Here is a 19,435-nt window from a genome sequence, read left to right as displayed (position 1 = left end):
GAGAGGTTGAAAGAATGGAATGGAGTCCTTGGAGGAAGCATTATGTGAGGAAATATAGTTGATGTAGCTATGCAAGTCAGTGTGTTTATAATGAAATTTAATTGGTAACCTGTCCCAAGAAATGGAGACAAGAATTTGAGACAAGAATTTGAAGAAGTGAAGAATCAGAGATAGATGATCATTAGGTGAGACAAAAATGGAAGTTGTTGGGAAACCTCAGCAGGTATGGCAGCATCTGTGGAGAGAAATCAGAGTTAATGTTTTGGTTCCATTGACCCTTCCTCAGAACATATTATGAGGTGAGCTTGTGATAGAATTTGAAAAGTTGTTGACATTTTACAGTTCAGAACAAGAACAGAAACAACAATTATTAAAGCGGGAAATGTGGGAGACACAGTTGAGGGCGTTCTCGACCACTGAGGGGGGGAAGTTGCGGTCCTTGAAAAACGAGGACAACTGAGATGTACGGGAGTGGAATGCCTCATCCTGGGAGCAGATACGGCGGAGACGAAGGAATTGGGAATAGGGGATGGCATTTTTGCAGGAAGGTGGGTGGGAGGAGGTGTATTCTAGGTAGCTGTGGGAGTCGGTGGGCTTGAAATGGATATCGGTTTCTCGGTGGTTGCCCGAGATGGAGACAGAGAGGTCCAGGAAGGAGAGGGAGGTATTAGAGATGGTCCAGGTAAACTTAAGGTTGGGGTGGAAGGTGTTGGTGAAGTGTATGAACTGTTCGAGCTCCTCGTGGGAGCACGAGGCGGCGCCGATACAGTCATCAATGTAACGGAGGAAGAGGTGGGGTTTAGGGCCGGTGTAGGTACGGAAGAGGGATTGTTCCATGTAACCTACAAAGAGGCAGGCATTGCTTGGGCCCTTTGCGGGTACCCATGGCCACCCCCTTTGTCTGTCGGAAGTGGGAGGAATTGAAAGAGAAGTTGTTGAGGGTGAGGACGAGTTCGGCTAAGTGGATGAGGGTGTCAGTGGAGGGGGACTGGTCGGGCCTGCGGGACAAGAAGAAGTGGAGGGCCTTTAGGCCATCTGTATGGGGAATGCAGGTGTAGAGGGACTGGACGTCCATGGTAAAGATGAGGTGTTGGGGACCGGGGAATTGGAAGTTCTGGAGGAGGTGGAGGGCGTGGGTGGTGTCATGGACGTAGGTGGGGAGTTCCTGGACCAAGGGGGAGAAAATGGAGTCCAGATAGTTGGAGATAAGTTCGATGGGGCAGGAGCAGGCGGAGACAGTGGGTCGACCAGGGCATTCAGGTTTGTGGATTTTGGGAAGGAGATAGAAGCGGATGATGTGGGGTTGGGGAACGATGAGGTGATGGAGGCCGTGGGTGGGAGGTCACCTGAGGTGATGAGGCTGTGGATGGTTTGGGAGATGATGGTTTGGTGCTCAGGGGTGGGGTCATGATCAAGGGGGTGGTAGGAGGAGGTGTCGGAGAGTTGGCGTCTGGCCTCGACGATGTAGAGGTCAGTGCGCCATACTACAACTGCGCCTCCCTTATCCGCGGGTTTTGCGGTGAGGTTGGGATTGGAGCGGAGGGCTGCACGTTCTGCGGGGGAGAGGTTGGAGTGAGTGAGAGGGGTGGAGAGGTTGAGGCAATTGATGTCTCGACGGCAGTTGGAGATAAAGAGGTCAAGGAAGGGTAGGAGGCCTTGGGGTGGTGTCCAGGAGGAGGGGGTGTGTTGGAGGCGGGAAAAGGGGTCAGTAGAGGGAGGGTTAGGTTCACAGTTGAAGAAGTAAGTGTGGAGGCGGAGGCGGCGGAAAAACTGCTCTATGTCCAAACGTGAGCGGTATTCGTTGATGTGTGGGTGGAGGGGGACAGAAGTAAGCCATTTACTGAGGACTGACCGTTCGTCCTCAGTATGGGGGAGGTCTGGGGGGATGGTGAAGACTCGGCAGGGCTAGGTGTTGCTGTCTTACTCCGCCATCTGCAATCCGACCCCACCACCAAAGACATCTTTCCCTCCCCACCCTTATCTGCTTTCCGGAGGGACCACTCTCTCCGTGACTCCCTTGTCCGCTCCACACTCCCCTCCAGCCCCACCACACCCGGCACTTTTCCCTGCAACCGCAGGAAGTGCTACACCTGCCCCCATACCTCCTCCCTCACCCCCATCCCAGGCCCCAAGAAGACTTTCCACATCAAGCAGATGTTCACCTGCACATCTGCCAATATGGTATACTGCATCCGCTGTACCCGTTGTGGCCTCCTCTACATCGGGGAAACCAAGCAGAGGCTCGGGGACCGCTTTGCGGAACACCTACGCTCGGTTTGCAATAAACAACTGCACCTCCCAGTCGCGAACCATTTCAACTCCCCCTCCCATTCCTCAGACGACATGTCCATCCTGGGCCTCCTGCAGTGCCACAACGATGCCACCCGAAGGTTGCAGGAACAGCAACTCATATTCCGCTTGGGAACCCTGCAGCCCAATGGTATCAATGTGGATTTCACAAGCTTCAAAATCTCCCCTCCCCCTACCGCATCCCAAAACCAGTCCAGCTCATCCCTGCCTCCCTAACCTGTTCTTCCTCCCACCTATCCCCTCCTCCCACCTCAAGCCGCACCTCCATCTCCTACCGACCAACCTCATCCCGCCCCCTTGACCTGTCCATCCTCCCTGGACTGACCTATCTCCTCCCTACCTCCCCACCTACACTCACCTTTACTGGCTCCATCCCCGCCTCTTTGACCTGCCTGTCTCCTCTCCACCTATCTTCTCCTCTATCCATCTTCTATCCGCCTCCCCCTCTCTCCCTATTTATTTCAGAACCCCCTTCCCCTCCCCCTTTTCTGATGAAGGGTCTAGGCCCAAAACGTCAGCCTTTCTGCTCCTATGATGCTGCTTGGCCTGCTGTGTTCATCCAGCTCTGCACCTTGTTATCTCGAATTATTAAAGTAATCAATGTGCTGGTAAAAGAGATGCAGGTGGGAACCGGAATATGACGGGAAACAGGAATGTTCCACATATCTGACCAGAAAAGGAGACACAACCCATATGAGTAACCTTCACGACTGGAGAAAGGGAGTGAAGTTAAAGAAATTATTCAATGTATGAACAAGAACAGCTGGGGGGAGAGTGATGCTGGATGGAAACTGGTTGAGAGTGCACTCGAAGCTGAAGGAAACTATAATTGGAACAAGAGAGGGCTATTTGTAAATGCTTGAGACTATGGCGTCATTTGATAACATCATCAGCTATCACATGACAGCACGTAATAGTCCAACAGTTTCATTTCCCAACTGCGGCCACATGGTAGACATTCCTTGATTTGTACATCTAATCTTGGGCCTCTGCCTAATTTGTGTAAAGAGATTCCTCTAGCCTCTCTAGTGCTTGTCCAATATTCTGTAGCTACTTGCTGTGTAATTTTGAAATTGGCTTTTTATTTCCTGTTGCTTCTTTTATCATGTTGCCGTATTTGACCATGATATTGATGGGAACCCAGTGCACATTAGTCAGTGTGTTAGCCTTGACAGCACATATTTATGTGCAGAGACACAAGGAGCTGTATAGATGTCTTATAATGAATAGGTTTATAAGTTTGATATTATTTTGACTGATGAATAGGTTTACAAGTGAGTGGGTGGAAAACAGATAAAGTTCAGAGTTTTCGATCAAATGTCGGCGTGTTGACTTTCACACAAAATCAACCATATATGGTATGAAGTAGATATTTAACTTTGTTTTTAAGATTCATAGTAACTTTTTTCAATCTTTATACAACATTGCTGTGAATTACTTAAGGTGTTCAATGAGTTAAGTTGCACATTGTATGTATAGTACAAGGAAAATAACTTGATCCTCTTGCACAAGGGTTCTCTCAATTTTTCAGAACACCTACCAGTTCTATCTCAACTACTTTCACTTGCCATCAAAAAACAAGCTCACCAGAATTAATGGGGACTTAGGGCAATTATAAATGTGTTGTTTTGTTTTTGCTACTAAATATAAATTAAAAAGCATTAATTTTTAAAATAAAGTAACATTATTAATTTTTGCGAGATGCTGAAGTATATGTTCATGAAGACATGTTCGTAATCTAAATAAGTTAAGAAGAGAACACTAAAATAAAAGCAAATGGATGTTTGCTATCTGAAATAAAAACTGAAGTGCTGGAATTACTCAAGTGGAGTAGCATCAGTGGGGAGAGAAAACATTTCCATGTCCATTTGAATATGACTGTTCAGAAGAGAGCATATTTATTTGAGATGTTCTAGTATTGTAAATTGTCACAATCTTCAAAGATAAACTTAACATTCACAGTTGTTTGGTAGTACAGAACTTGAGTATTGTTAAAAAAACAGTTTGTTGAAGCTTCTCATCTTGCACTGTTCAGGACATTTTACAAGAAAATCAACTAAAGGGGAAAACTGATGAGAGTACTGATTGGTTGGCATGTGTACTCTGATTAGTAGAGGCATTGCCATGGCAAATGCAACAGTTAATGCTGATTGACTGTTAACTGCCAGACTTCACTTCAAATTTAAACTAGTTACTTTGACTGTGACATATTCTGTGTAATCTGGCAAATTTTTGTCTGTTCACTTCACCTATTTCTATCCCTTTGTAGACTCTTTCGCCCTTCCCACAACTCATGTGCCTTCCTATCTTCTCATCAGCAAATATGTCAATGATGAACTAAGTTCCTTTGTCCAAGTCATTTATATGTTGTAAACATATCAGACCCTACCACTGATCGATTTGGCACTACACTGATGATTGCTTTCCACCTTAAAAATGATGTATTTATTGCAACTCTGTCCCGATTAGCGAGCCAGTCCTTTATGCAATCTATCAGGCCCAGCACCGTAAACCATTGTGTCGTAGCCTTTTATGTGACATCCCATCAAATATCTTTTGTAAATCCAAATACATAAAATTTACAAGGTCCAGCTTATCAATCCCCTGCATCTTAGATTGTCCAAGGATGCTCATAAATTTATCTAACATGATTTATCTTTCTTAAAACCATGATGACATTGCTTGACGATAATATGATTTGCCAAATGTCCTCCTACGATTACTGTTAAGAGTGGATTCTGGCAGATGTTGGGCTCAATGGCTTAGAATTTCCAGCTGTGCAGTCTCCCTGTTCTTGAACAGTGTTGTGCAATTTGCCTTTCTTTTGCGCAGTGGGATATTTCCAGAATATTGGGTGTTTCAAATTTTGTACCCAATGATTCCACTATCTCTGCAGTCACTTATTTTAAGACCCTTGGAAGCTTTTCCTCAAATCCCCTTGAAATCTCCTGCCTTTAACTGTAAAATTATGCCCCCTTGTTATTGACCTTTTGACTAAGAGAAACAATTGCTTTCCATTCACCCTGTCAATGTCCCTCAATCTTAGCAGAATGTCTTTCTAAATTCTTCCCTGCTCAGTGGATCATGAGACCCGGATTCTTCCCCTCCCACTCCAGGTTCGACTCCAGCTCTGAGGAGATATTCTTAACCTTGGCACTTGCAGGTCAACATAAGACTTGTGTTCACAGTTGCAGAGAATGTATCTATCCTACTAACTATAGTTTTCCCCTGCTGCAACTGCTTTTCTCTTTACTCCTCTCACTTGAATTACTCCCTGCACTGTGGCGCTGGGGTCAGTTTGTTCGTCTTTACTGCAACAGAAGCTGCAGGAACCTTTCATCTGTTCGGCAGTTGCAAGGACTGGGGTGCCTCCAGTGCTACTTTTTGGATCCCCATACTATCTCACCTGTGGTCGTATCCACCTGTCCCTTACCATGGACTTCATACAATGTACCTTGCCTAAGGGGTACGATTGCTTCCTGGAAGAAAGTCTTCAGATAACTATTCTTTTTCCTTGATGCATTTCAGTATTTGAAGTTCTGAACCTAGTTCATAATCTCTGGGCTGAAGTTCCTCAAGCTGTAGACCATGTATTTGTGGTTGCTGTGGATCACACAATTGTCCACCAACGTCCATGGGCTACAGCTGCTACACTGGTTTCACTGGTTACACAGCATTGAATTTATACTGTATTTCCTCAGTACCAGGTTAAACAACCGTGTTTCTAGAGAGGTAAGAAAATATAAAAGTCACCAATCTCTCATCTACCTGTTCACCCAATTAATGTTTGCCAACTTAAGCTCCCATGCCCTGCTGCTCCCTTCCAGCACCTTCTGAGGCCAACCCTTCTTTTCTGCACCGGTACAGAACAGCATCTTTTCTGTCACTGCATTGAATTCCCTCACTTACCAGATTCCCAAGCTTACACTCTGTCTCGGGATGCTATTTTTATGCTTGCCTGTTTTGTTCAGTGAGAGTACTTGTTTTTATACTCATTGATATCCCGTAGAGCTGAGTCAAGCACTGCTGGCTGGAGAAGCCAGTTTGAATTAGCAAATTGATTGCAGCAAATTTTGTTTGAATCGGCACTCTCATGTATTTTATACCTCAAATACTGGAAGTTTGTTATAATATCATGCTCTCCGTGATGTCTGAGAAGTCAGTTGAGAGTGTGAATGAGAGGGCTCTCTGCTGGTAAGTTTTATTTAAGGCAGAGTTACGTTATTAGTTCTGTGATTTGTGCTGTAAACAAAGTAAAGAAGTGATGTGTGTGCATCCTGTATTGTTTCTATTACTTAGTGTGTGTTTTTAAGTTGATTATGTGGACCTCTTGATCAACCGGTATATTCCTGGTTCTATAGATGCCGGTTAATAATAAGTTTGCTCTACTTATAGTGCCTGCAGAGAGTTTGTTCGTCCTTCATTTAAGACTGAAAAACCTAACAGTAGATTATAGCTAAATGCAAACTTTACAACATTTTAAAATTCCCTCAATTATTGGATTCTCCAGCTTGCACTCTAACTTGAACTCTACTCCATTTTGAGCTGCTATGTTTGTGCTTGCTAACTTTTGTAAATAATATTTACGATGAAAGTAAATCATATGGTAGCAAAATGAATATTTTTTCATGACTTGAAATTTGTTTTGAAATGCATAAGCCCTTGTGTCCTTGAGTGTTTATTATGACTAAAGTGTTCTGAATTTAGGCTTTTTTTATTTAATGCTGCACACGTTCATAAATGGGTCCTGTTGTATTTTATGAATTGTAAAAGATAATTCCAAAAACAAATCACCAATCATGTCTGTAATCAGAAATTTGGAGCAAAATCCTACTTGACTATCTTAATATGTTGGTGAATGACCAGTTTTGCCATGGCTACCCAAAAGCAACTTGAGTGAAAAATATGTATTAGAATGAAAAAATCTACAATGTGCAACATGGAGACAACCTGTTAGATAGCAGATACCTACAATTGAAAGTAACTTGTGATGAATTAAAATAGTTTCTCATAGCTGTTATTCTGTGCTACATAAATCTTAACCTGTTTCATTAAAGGTTATTTTTGAAATTCCTTTTACTCTGTTTTCAGTGAATTTGTTCGCGGTGAAACATCGCAGGAGCCAGTTTACGGTCCTACCAGCCAACCTTCTTCCTCCTCCTCTTCAACTTCATCAGCTTTCTGCCCAGTAGTACCATCTAGACCAGTTGTAGAAAGGCAACCAAGAATGTTAAACTTCAGAGTAGAATACCGTGACAGAAACGTGGAAGTCGTAGTTGAAGACACGAACACAGTTGGTAAGATTTTTAAAAGTATTCTTCTGAAACAACGTAAGTGTGGTTAAACTGACCAAGAGGTTTTACGTATTTTCCAGCCACCTCCCAGCTTCTTGTACCACTTACACTGACATTTATTCCCAAAAGATCATCTTTGTACACCCAGCAATATTTGAACCCTTGTACTGAATATAACTAAATACTTATGTTATGGTTGTTCAGTACCTTCTTGGTCCAAGATAATGTTGATTCTTCAGGACTGTATAGGAAAGACTTAAGCATGTTTCCAGCATTGAGCAGATCTGCATCTATTTTAGTGCTGGGATATATGTGCTGAATGCATCAGCTCAGTTTTATTAGAAGTCCAGAAAATTTTGTATTTGTTCCTAGTAGTTTTGTTGTTGAGCCTTTGGGATTTCAAGTAAATGAAGAATGTTGCTCTTGAAAGCACAGCTCTCACTTAAACTGATCAGATTTTCAGCACAGCCTTAAAATAAGAGGGGGATTAGTTAAATCAAATGTCAATAGAATGACATGGCCAATTTTCTGTAAAAATGAGCTTTTACAATTCATAACAAGTTGAATCCTTGTTTATATAATTTTTGGTCAGCATACTGGAAATGACTTTAATTACCAGAGAAGATAGTTGCAGATTCAGTTGTGGCTTTCAAAAGTGAATTGAATAAGCAGCAAAAAGAAATGATTTATAGATCTACTTGAATAGGGTGGAGATATGGAACTTTTTTTTCTTTAGTCATTCACGGGACGAGGGCATCGCTGGCCAGGCAGCATTTATCGCCCATCCCTAATTGCCCAATACGGCATTAGTGAACTAGATAGGTTTTTCCCAACAATCGATTCGTGGTCATCATTAGACTCTTTAATTCCACATATTTATTGTATTCAAATTATTGAGTTCAACCATCTGCCATGGCAGGATTTGAACACAGGTCCCCAGAACATTACCTGGGTCCCTGGGTTAACAGTCCAGTGTAGTACCACCTAGGCCATTGCCTCCCCCATCTGGCTAAATTGTTCTTGCAGAGAACTGGTGCAGACTTGGCCATCTGATTGACATCCTCCTTCTGTGCTGTTACCATTGTGTGATCCTTATGATAGAATATAGGTAAATCCAGTAACATTTTGAATCATTGCCAAAGGATAGAATACTGTTCTCTATTGAGGGAAGGCAATTACCTACTCTGAGCTACCATGTGATGACAAATATGGAAGAGTGCTATTATTATATAGAAACGATACCATGTATACATGGTGATGATCTTAGCCCTATACCTCTTCTCATAAAACTAACGACACAAAACTGCATAACAGGAAGAAATATGAATTATATAGTTGGAGATAATAAGAACTGCCGATGCTGGAGTCTGAGATAACATAATGTGGAGCTGGAGGAACACAGCTGGCCATTTTTTCTGAAGGGTCCTGACCCGAAATGTGAGCCTTCCTGCTCCTCTGATGCTGCCTGGTCTGCTGTGTTCCTCCAGCTCCACACTGAATTATATATTACTTTGCACTGCATTTAATGTACTTGCAGCTTTGTTACTAAAGCCAAAAGCAAAATCTTGGTGACACTGGCAATCTGAAATAAAAACCGACTTGGTAGAACTGTCAAGAGTTCATTGTGTTATGGCCAGATCAGACTCCCTCAAAACATGTCAAGGAGATAGCCTAGACCTTAACTTTTTCTTATTTTAAAAGCAAGTGCCAGGTGTTGTGTTCCGAGTGTAATTTGATTGGTCAAACTACCAGGCTTGAAGCAAAACACACTTTATTCATACACTATGATTAAAATACAAACAAACGAAAGAAGAATTGGAATAACCAAATTCAGTTTGGAAAACATAACAGAATAATAGATTATTTACCTACTAAACAGCAACTGTTCCAAAACAGTAACATCCCATAAATACACCCATGGCAAAGGCCACTTCAGTAACATTGATTGTCTCACATGCAATTCTAGCAGCAGGAAGGCAACCCAAGCTTTTATTTGTAACAAAGAGAGAGAGATGTAGCAGCTTTTGCAACCCCTTATTGAAAGTTAAACTAAATATCCTGGTTCTGTGGGATCTTGACCCCACTCATTCAGGGTGTTTCTTTTGTTCCAACTTGTTTTAAAAGAAAATCCAAGGCCTCACAAACTGTTTACTTTATTGGCTTGAAGCAGACAGCTCTCACCTCTGGCTCAACCTTCAAAACAAAAGGAAAAAATACACCTTTTACAGCCATCATCATTGGCGGTCCCTTGCAGGCAAGGATGAGACTGTAGGTGGCTGTGAAGACCGATGTGGTTACTGCAGGCTCTGTTACATCTGGCACAGGTGGTGATCATGGGAAGAGGTGGTTGGGGCATTGGTGTGGCAGTGCGCTCCTTTGGCTGTTTTCGCCTGGCTTCCGTTTATTCCCAAAGGCAAGTCTCAAGGTTCTCGACATCTTCCCACATGGTCCTTCTCCACTTTGGATGGTCTTGGGCCATAGTATTGTCACAGTTGACCTAAAGTGCTAATGATAGTTTCTTTTCCCCATGTTTTCTGTTTCTGTTACTTGACTTGGTGTTTGATATATAGAATGAGGTATCATCCCATGGTTGTTTTGTGTGCTACATGCGTTGTCATCACTAGTTAAAAGCAGATGCTAATTTTTGTAGGGGTATTGTTCTGTTGTGTCTCAATGCTCTATCATAAGACCAGTAAATAGTGTCAGGGTATTTCATTTGGATGCCCTATCTACTCCTGTCATTGTATAGCATCAATAAATGTGCACTTATTTTGGGGTATGTTTCAATTTTACCCAACAAATGCAATTTCACGTTTGTCTCTTTGAGTTCCATTTGTGGCATTCTGCCCATTGTCTGATCTCTCCCATCATTATGCAGTGTCCTGGACTTTGTCCTTTTGGTTTACCATACCACTAGTTTGATATAATAAGTAAATTTTGATACTACTGTATAGGTATAATCTTGAGGGAATCCTTCAACTTTGGGCAAGAATTTCAAACTCTCTTACTAACTGAAAGAAATTATGCCTCGATCTTGCTTTATAAAAATGAACTTTTGCTGCATAAGAATTGAAGTAAGTACTACTGAGTTGGTACTGTTCCATGCTTATGATTTAGGAGTAGGCCATTTGGTCCCTTGAGCCTGCTGCACTATTCAGTAAGATTATGGCTGATCTGATGGTGGCCTCAAGTTCATGTTCCTGCCTAGTCATGATAACTTTTGACTCACCTTATTTGTCAAGAATACATCTACCTCTGCCTTAAAAATATTGAAATCCTTATTTAACCTAAAAATCTGAAAATACCACCTTCTGTTCCGGTTTTAATTTCACCTGGGAGTTCCCCTATACATTAAAGTATCTTGAGATTTCTTTATTCCCCCAGAACCAAAAGGAGGTGTGGCACAGATTTTAGGAATTCAGTTTAGCTCTCCTCAACTTCTAGTTTGGCACTTAGATTTCCAGAGCTCGCTGTCTTTGAGGATTTCACTTCTAATCTCCTCCAGTAGCGTCAGCAGCCAGATCAGGTTATTTTAATTCCTTGGGGTTTAATTTTGCAAATTGCCCCAGCTCAAATTCTGCTTGGCTGCTCCAGATCAGGGCTGTTCCTGATTTCCAACGGTTTCTCTGCTTCTTGCTCTGGCTCTTGGCAAATACGTAACTTTCTCATCATAGTATTTGGACCTGACCTTGTTTACTTTTAATATCTATTTGATCTAGGACCCCTCTTAAGAAGATAACTGTGGACATCTTGACTCTACCAAGACTCTGAAGGATTACCCGTTGTTTAATGTTGTCACACTTCTAACTCTGACGTTATCAGACATATGTAGGCCAGTTGTTGATGTTTTATTTACTTCCAGAAATGTTATCAATCTCACAATAGAACTGCTAGTTTTAATAGGATGTAGGTAATTTGAAGATCTGTTACAGGATTGCCAAGCCAGCGGATTTGTTAATGAAGCTCAGCAACTACTGTCATGGGAAAGCGCAGCTGCACTCTTTGACACTACATAATGCAAACTATATCAACAATGCTGCTGGTCACATTTTCTCCATCCTACTTGGTTGTTGTTTAGTATACTCCCTCTTTGTGCAATATGAGAACATCACCTTTTTTCCAATGTGAAATATATACATTCAGAATTGAAGTTTTTGTATGTAAGTATAGTTGTGAAAACAATTCACACAAAAAAGGATGGAAGAATTTAACAATCTTCCTGGATTTCCTGATGGGTTAACTTCTCCGAGATATAGTTATCACTCGTGTCTTGTTGCCCTGTTGGTGTCTTACCTATTGTTAGAGCCCTGATTGTTTGCATGGTAGTTGCTCTCCAAATTTCTTTGATTGTGTAAAAACTGAAAGAACTGCAGATGCTGCTCAGGAACAAAGACAGAAGTTGCTGGTAATGTTCAGCAGGTCTGGCAGCATCTGTGAAGAAAAAAATCAGATTTAATGTTTTTTTCTTCACAAATGCTGCCAGACCTGCTGAGCTTTTCCAGAAACTTCTGTCTTTGTTCTTTGATTGTGTTCTTTGCACAACTGGTGTGCTTGATATTATAATGTTGAACAGTTCCTTGAGTTGACCTCTGTTTCTCCTCAATGTTGTTCCATTAAGTTTTGTGATATTGTTGAATTTAGGCTCATTACATATTTCTACAGGTAATCAGGGGTTGGATGTATGACCCTGTCACTCTTGTCCTATGTGCAGGCAAGGCAGTTTTGTGCGTGTTGATAAGGTATCATCTTCATTCTCTTCTCTTTTTGCTACGTTTGTCTTGTATTTCTGAGAACTTGAATAGGTCTTGGCTTGACAAGGTTGTCCTAACCTGCTTTCTGGGTGTTATCTCCTCTGGTAATGGTAAATGTATATTTATGTGTATTGTTCTTTAAGTGTAACACAGCATTGTGGAGATCCTGTTTTGCTACTTTGCAGTTCATGATCAGTGCTTTAATGCTGTGAGCTGTTCATTGTGAGGCTGTTGGATTTGAATTCGTGTGGTGAGACAGTTGCATAATTCACTCTCCATCTGGGAATAATGCCTGTAAAGGTGGTGGTTTGTCAGATACGATCTCTTTTGGTGTACCAAACAGACTGAATAGTGCACTTGTTGTGTCTGTTGTGGACATGCTTGAGATATTTTTCAATTATCTGACAGTTGAAAATTTGGAAAAATGCTCAGTGACTAGGAGAAAATTGTATCGTAAGTAAATCTATGTCGGAATTTTCGACCAAAGATAGCTGTACAATGCACAAGTATTTATTAGAGTACAAAGAAACCTTGAAAAGGTGTTCAGAAGAATCTGTGTTCAGTTCAGAAGGGAGAACAGTTTCTCTGAGCAAGAAAGTCCAGTTTTGAATTGAAGGGAACCAGTCACCGTAGCTGAATTGCTTAGTTGAGTTTTCCAGCCAAGAGAGTTTGGCTGGATAACTTCAAGTTGCTGGAACTGGAAAATCTTAGGCCATCAGAATTGTACAATGTTCATGTCAGTGGATTTGGAAAGAAATCATAAAATTGTCTCCACAGACTAAGTACAAGAAACTAGGAGGAGCCAGTTGAGTAGAAACTTAGAATTGAGATAGGAATGAAATTTCTCTGAATTGTGTAACATTAAAAGGATAATATTGGAACAAGTTAAAATTTTGTTTGGCTGCCTCTTCTGACAATGTCTGTTTAAGTGATTTGAACAAGTGTTAATAGTCCTGTTGCCGTAGATATAGATTATCCTTCTTCAGGAGCTCTCTTTATATCAAAGCTTCACTGGCAGACGTTTTGTATGTATGATGCAAGAAAACCATGGGAATAGGTATGTATTTCTTCAATTTTTGTCTGGTTTGGCTCAGCTTCCTGAACTTGATTAGATAATGTTGAAAACGTGGATCCAACCCACATTCACATAGCATTTCTTGCTGTTGAAGACTAGATCCTTTGCAATGAGCTGCTATAATCAGTGAGTGTAGATTTCCATTGTATTCTTCTTTTGATTTGTCCGTTATTATGAAGTAATCGACAACACGCATGAATTTTGGAATGCTTTCTGTAATTCTGTCCATATACTGTTGGGATAGATACTAACTGATGGATAGACTGAAAAATGGCCTCTGGAGGCAAAATCTTGCAAATGGTGTCTTAAAGATAATGGTTTCTTGAGAATTCCTTTACCAAGTGAGGCAATCAAGTGTTTGGTTCCCAGCTTGGAGAAGAATTTAACTTCTGTGAATTTGGAATTCGTTTCCATAATTTTGGAATTTTGTACAAGGCATCTCTTTAGAATGAGATCTAGATGTCTTGTGTTCAAGCATATCTGGATTATGCCATCTTTCTTCATCACACGTGATAACTGTATCAGTAAGTGCGCTGATGCACATTTTGGGTTGTTCTGTTATGTTATGTTCTTGAGCTTCTTCACAGCATGTATGATCAAAAGATGTAAGTGCAGAGCAGGTCATTCTGCTTTTCGCTCTGCAGTGCCATTCAATGAGATTCTGGCTGATCCACACTCCACTTTCCTATGTTGTTTTCATAAGAGGAGTTCCTTACAGATTTAAAAATCTGTCCCAGCCTTGAATACTGAGTTAATTTATACAACATGAAAGTAATGAAAGAGCAGTTACATATTAATGTGCACATTGAGCCTCAACAAGATAGCAGAGACATAATGGCGTTTCAAAAAAGAAGTCACTGTGGAAACAAAATTTATGGAGTTCATTGGGACTTTGATCAAAAGGAAACCTCTACGTTACGCTAACAACTAAGTAGTTTTGGACAGTCCCTGTACAAAAGGTCTGGTGAATATTTGCTGCAACAGTATTAGAATTAAGGTGCCATTAATATCAGTTACAATGCAAGTAGTTGTTCCCATTATAACCACGTGTCTTAAAAATCACAGTACACTTCATTGTTTGGTTAGAACTGTACTCTGTCACCACATATCCTGATAATGGGATAAAAGATACCCAGATATGATGATCGAGGAGTCTGAACAGTTAGCAAACAATCTAGATGTCAGAGGCATAGCCTCAGAATAAGACTGGCAAAATATGCATGAGTTCAGGACCAGCATGTGGAGAAATTTCTTGACTCAAATGGTGGTGAATATTTGGAATTCTCCACTCGAGATGTGGATCTTCAAGATAAAGTAGATTCTAGGCTTAGAACTGAACTTTTTTTTAGTCTCTCTCGGATAATGGATATGGGAACCGGTTGGGAAAAGAGATACCAAGCAGAAGATCATCCACAATCATATTGAAAAGTGGAGCAGGCTTGAGAGGCTATGTGGTTTACTCCTCAAGTTTCTTATTTTTGATTCTAGGATTATGATTGTGAAAGGGTGCAAAATAGACTTACAAGGAAGTTACCAAGACTGCAGGGTGTGAGTTATAAAGAGAGGCTGGATAGATTTGTTTTTTTCCCTGGAGTGTTGGAGGCTGAGGGGTGACCTTACAGAGGTTTATGAAATCGTGACAGGCATGAATAACCAAGATCTTTTCCCCAGGATAGGAGAGTTCAAAACTAGAGGGCATGGGTTTAAGGTGAGAGGGGAAATATTTAAAACGGATCTGAGGGGCAACTTCCTCGCAGAGGATGGTGCGTGTATGGAACAAGCTGCCAGAGAAAATGGTTGAGGTGGGTACAGTTACAACATTTAAAAGGTATCTGGATGGGAACATGAATAGGAAAGGTTTAGGGGCATATGGGCTAAATGCTGGCAAATGGGACTAGATCAGTTTAGGATATCTGGTTGGTGCGAACGATTGGACCGATGGGTCTCTTTCCGTGTTGTACAACTCTGACTCTATGACTAGGTGAGGTAATATTTACTACTAATTGAAAATGCAAAGCCTACAGGATTTTTTAAAATCTGGGAATGTGGTTTTTGCTGGCTGAGCCAGTATTGATAGAACAGTACAGCATAGGAATAGGCCCTTCGTCCGTAATGTCTGTATCAATGATGATGATGTTCTAACCTAATCCCATCTCCCTGCACGTCCATATTACTCTGTTCCTTGAATATTTGTGTGTCTGTTTCAATGCTCCTTAAATGTTCCTAATGCGTCTATTTCTACCACAAAAAACTTTCCTTGCACATCTCCTTTAAACGTTTCCCTTCTCACCTTAAACCTATGTCCTGTAGGATTTGAAATTTTCACTCTGGGATAAAGACTGACTATTCACCATATCCAATCCTTCATAATTTTATATACTTGTATCGCATTGCCCCTCAGCCTCCAAGGCTCCAGTGCAAACAATCCAAGTTTGTCCAACATTTCCTAATAACTCTTAGTCTCCAATCCAGGCGACATCCTGGTAAACCTCTTTTGCACCTTCTCCAAAACCTCCACTCACTTCTGTAGTGTGACAACCAAAACCAGAATGAGTCAAATTTGGCCTAACTAAATCATCAGACGCCATTTCCACGACCTCCAGCAAGATGCCACCACCAGACACATATTCCCCTCCCCTCCCTTGTCCAACTTCCGCAGGGACCATTCCCTCTGGGACACCCTGGTCCACACTTCCATCACCCCCAACACCTCCCCACAGCCCTACAGCACCTTTCCCTGTAACCGGCCAAGGTGCAACACCTGCCCATTTACCTCCTCCCTCCCCACTATCCAAGGGCCCAAACATACCTTCCAGGTGAAGCAACACTTCACCTGTACTTCCAAGAATCTCGTCTACTGCATTCGCTGCTCACACTGTGGTCTCCTCTACATTGGGGAAACGAAGCATAGACTTGGCGACCGCTTCGCAAAACATCTACGTTCTGCTTGCAAAAAAAGACCCTGAACTACCTGTTGCCTGCCACTTCAATGCACCACCCTGCTCTCTGGCCAACATCTCTGTCTCTGGCTTGCTACAGTGTTCCAGTGAAGCCCAACGTAAGCTGGAGGAACAACACCTCATTTTCCGCCTGGGGACCCTACAGCCCTCCGGACTCAATATGGAGTTCAATAATTTTAGGGCCTAAACTCTCCCATGTCCCAGCCCCCCAACCCCACACACCAGGTCTCGTTAGCACATAGCCTGCCACTACACACCCCCTGTTGTTAGTCACTAACAGTCCCCATTAACAACTATTCACCCTCCCAGCCTGATCGTTAGCAACTCCTTTGTCTGTCCAACTGTCTTTCTCTCTCTTTGGGCTTTATCCTATCGTTTACTCCCTACTCCACCTACCTCCCTATTTTCTGCATCTAAACTGACGTTTTCCCAGCCACCATCAGTTCTGAGGGTCACCGGACCCGAAACGTTAACTCTGTTTTCTCCTCTACGGATGGTGCCAGATCTGCTGAGCTTTTCCAGCAACTTTGTTTTTGTGGCCTAACTAAAGTCGTAGACATCTGTGGCATGATCTGCCAACTTTTATGCTAAGTGCCACAACGAATGAAGGAAAACATGCTAATGGCCTTCTTTATCACCTTATCGACCTGTGTTGTCTCTTCAGGAGCTATGGACTTGGATCCCAAGATCCCTCTGCATAATCATTGCTCCTAAAGGTCCTGACATTTACTTTACACTCTTTTCTTGCATTTGATCTCCCAAAATGCATTACCTCACACTTGTCTGCTATCTGTCATTTCTCTGCCCAACTTTCTAGCTGATCTACGTCCTGTGTATTCTTTGATTACATTCCTTACTATCCACAATTCCACCAATTTTCTTGTTATCTGCAAATTTACTAATTGGACCAATTACGTTTCTATCCAAATTATCCATATATATTACAGATAACAGAGGTCTCAGCACAGGTCACAGATCTTCAGTCAGAAAGACACCCCTCCACAACTACCCTCTGGCTTGCTCATAGAAGACAATTTCGTATCCAAGTTGCCAACTCACCATGGATACCATGTGACTTAATCTTCTGGACCAGCCTACCATGAGGGATCATGTCAAATGCTTTCGTAAAATTCATGTTGATAACATCCACTGCCCTACCCTCATTAATCATTGTTGTCACTTCTTCAAAAAAACTCAATCAAATTTGTGACCCAAGACCTCCCCTGCAAGTAAATACCATCCCTAAGAATCTTCTCCAATCAATGCAAATGATGTTCGGCTCAACAGCCTATAATTTCCCATTAGCTCTTCTCTAGTCTTCTGGGACCTCACTTTTACAAAAGAGATACAAAGGCCCCAGTAATCTCCTCCCTTGCCTCTTTCAGTATCCCATCAGGCTGTGGCAACTTATTTACCTTAATGTTTTTCAAGACACTCAACACTTCCTCGTTAATATTGGCATGTCCCAGAATATCAACATACCCAATCCTGATCTTTCCATCATCTGTGTCATCCTTCTTGGTGAATAGTGATGTGCAGTACTCTTTAATGACCTCACCCACTTCCTTAGGTAAATTCCCTCCTTTGTCATTTAGTGGACATTCCTTTTCCCAAGTTATCCTCTTGCTCCTAATATGCATATAACATGTCTAAGTATTCTCCTTAATCCTACTTGTCAAGGATGTTCTCCTTACACCTACTTGCCAAGGACTTAAATGCCCATCTCTGTTTGCTTAGAGAAGGTGGTGGTGAGCTGCCTGTTGTGAGTATACTGACAATGCTATTAGGAGGCAGTTTCAGGTCCTTTGAACCATTGACAGTGAAGGAATGGCAATCAATTTCCAAGTAATGATGTTAAGTAGCTTGGAGAGAAACCTGTACCTGCTGCCGCCTTCTTCGAGACGGTAGAGGTTATGGGTTGGAACTTGCTCTCTAAGGACCCACAGTGAATTTGTGCATTGCATCTTGTAGATCGTACTGCTGCTACTGTGCTTTGATGGTAGAGGGCATGAATGACTGTGGATGCAGTGCCAGTCAGATATGCTGCTTTGTCCTGGATGGTGTCAAGCAACTTGAGTAGTGTTGGAACTGCACTCATCCAGAAAAGTGGTGAGCATTCCATTATATGTTTGACTTATGCCTTGCAGATTGTGGACAGGTTTTGGGATTCAGGAGGTGCATTACTCATTGCAGGATTCCCAGCCTGTGACCTGCTTTTATAGCCACAGTATTTATATAGCTAGTCCTGTATAGTTCTTGGTCAATGATAACTTTCAGGTTGATGGTGAAGGATTCAGTGATAGTAATGCCATTGAATGTCAAGGGGTAGTGGTAAGATGCTCTGTCTTGTTGGAACTGATCATTGCCTGGCACTGGTGTAGTGTGAATGTTTCTTTCTTTTTATCATTCTAAGCCTTTACATTGTTCAGGTCTTGCTGCATTTGGACATGGACTGCTTCAGTATCTGAAGAGTTGTGAATCAATGAACATCTCTACTTCTGACCTTGCTGGATAGAAGGTCATTGGCCGAGTACACTACTCTGAGGAACTTTTGCTGTGATGCCCTGGACCTTAACTCAGCCATCTTCTGAGTGCTAGGTATGACTCCAACCAGTGAAGAGTTTTCCTGCTCAGTCCCCAGATTCACTTTGACTCCTTGATGCTACATTGTTGAAGTGGCCTTGATACCAAAGGCAGTTATTCTCAGCTCACCTCTGGTGTCCATCTCTTTTGTCCGTGTTTAAACCGACACTGTATTAAGTCATAAGCTGATATCCCAGGCAGAGCCCAAACTCTACATTAGTGAACAGGTTATTGTTAATTATTATTATTGTTAGTGTTGCTTGATGGTATAATTGACGATCCCTTCCATCATTTTATTAATGATCATGGGCAGATGGTAACTGGCTGGCTTGAATTTGTCCCGCTTCTTGTACAGGAAATACTTGGCCAACTCTGTACCTTGCTGGAACAAAAACAAAGTTGCTGGAAAAGCTCAGCAGGTCTGGCAGCATCTGCGGAGGAGAAAACAGAGTTAACGTTTCG

The 19,435-nt window shown here is 42.0% G+C and overlaps 1 protein-coding gene across 1 annotated transcript in view; it reads left to right on the top strand.

Moving 5' to 3' along the window:
• The window catches only part of LOC109914996 (FAS-associated factor 1-like), a 106,586-nt gene that overhangs the window by 28,476 nt on the left and 58,675 nt on the right, over positions 1 to 19,435 (top strand). The window contains exon 4 of the mRNA XM_048602093.1: positions 7,402 to 7,607. Within this exon, the coding sequence (XP_048458050.1) occupies positions 7,402 to 7,607 (206 nt within the window). The remainder of the gene's footprint in view (positions 1 to 7,401; positions 7,608 to 19,435) is intronic.

This window comes from Rhincodon typus, chromosome 10 (assembly GCF_021869965.1).
Source record: "Rhincodon typus isolate 14 chromosome 10, sRhiTyp1.1, whole genome shotgun sequence".
Taxonomy (NCBI): Eukaryota; Metazoa; Chordata; class Chondrichthyes; order Orectolobiformes; family Rhincodontidae; genus Rhincodon; species Rhincodon typus.
This window is presented reverse-complemented; position numbering and strand designations above follow the sequence as displayed.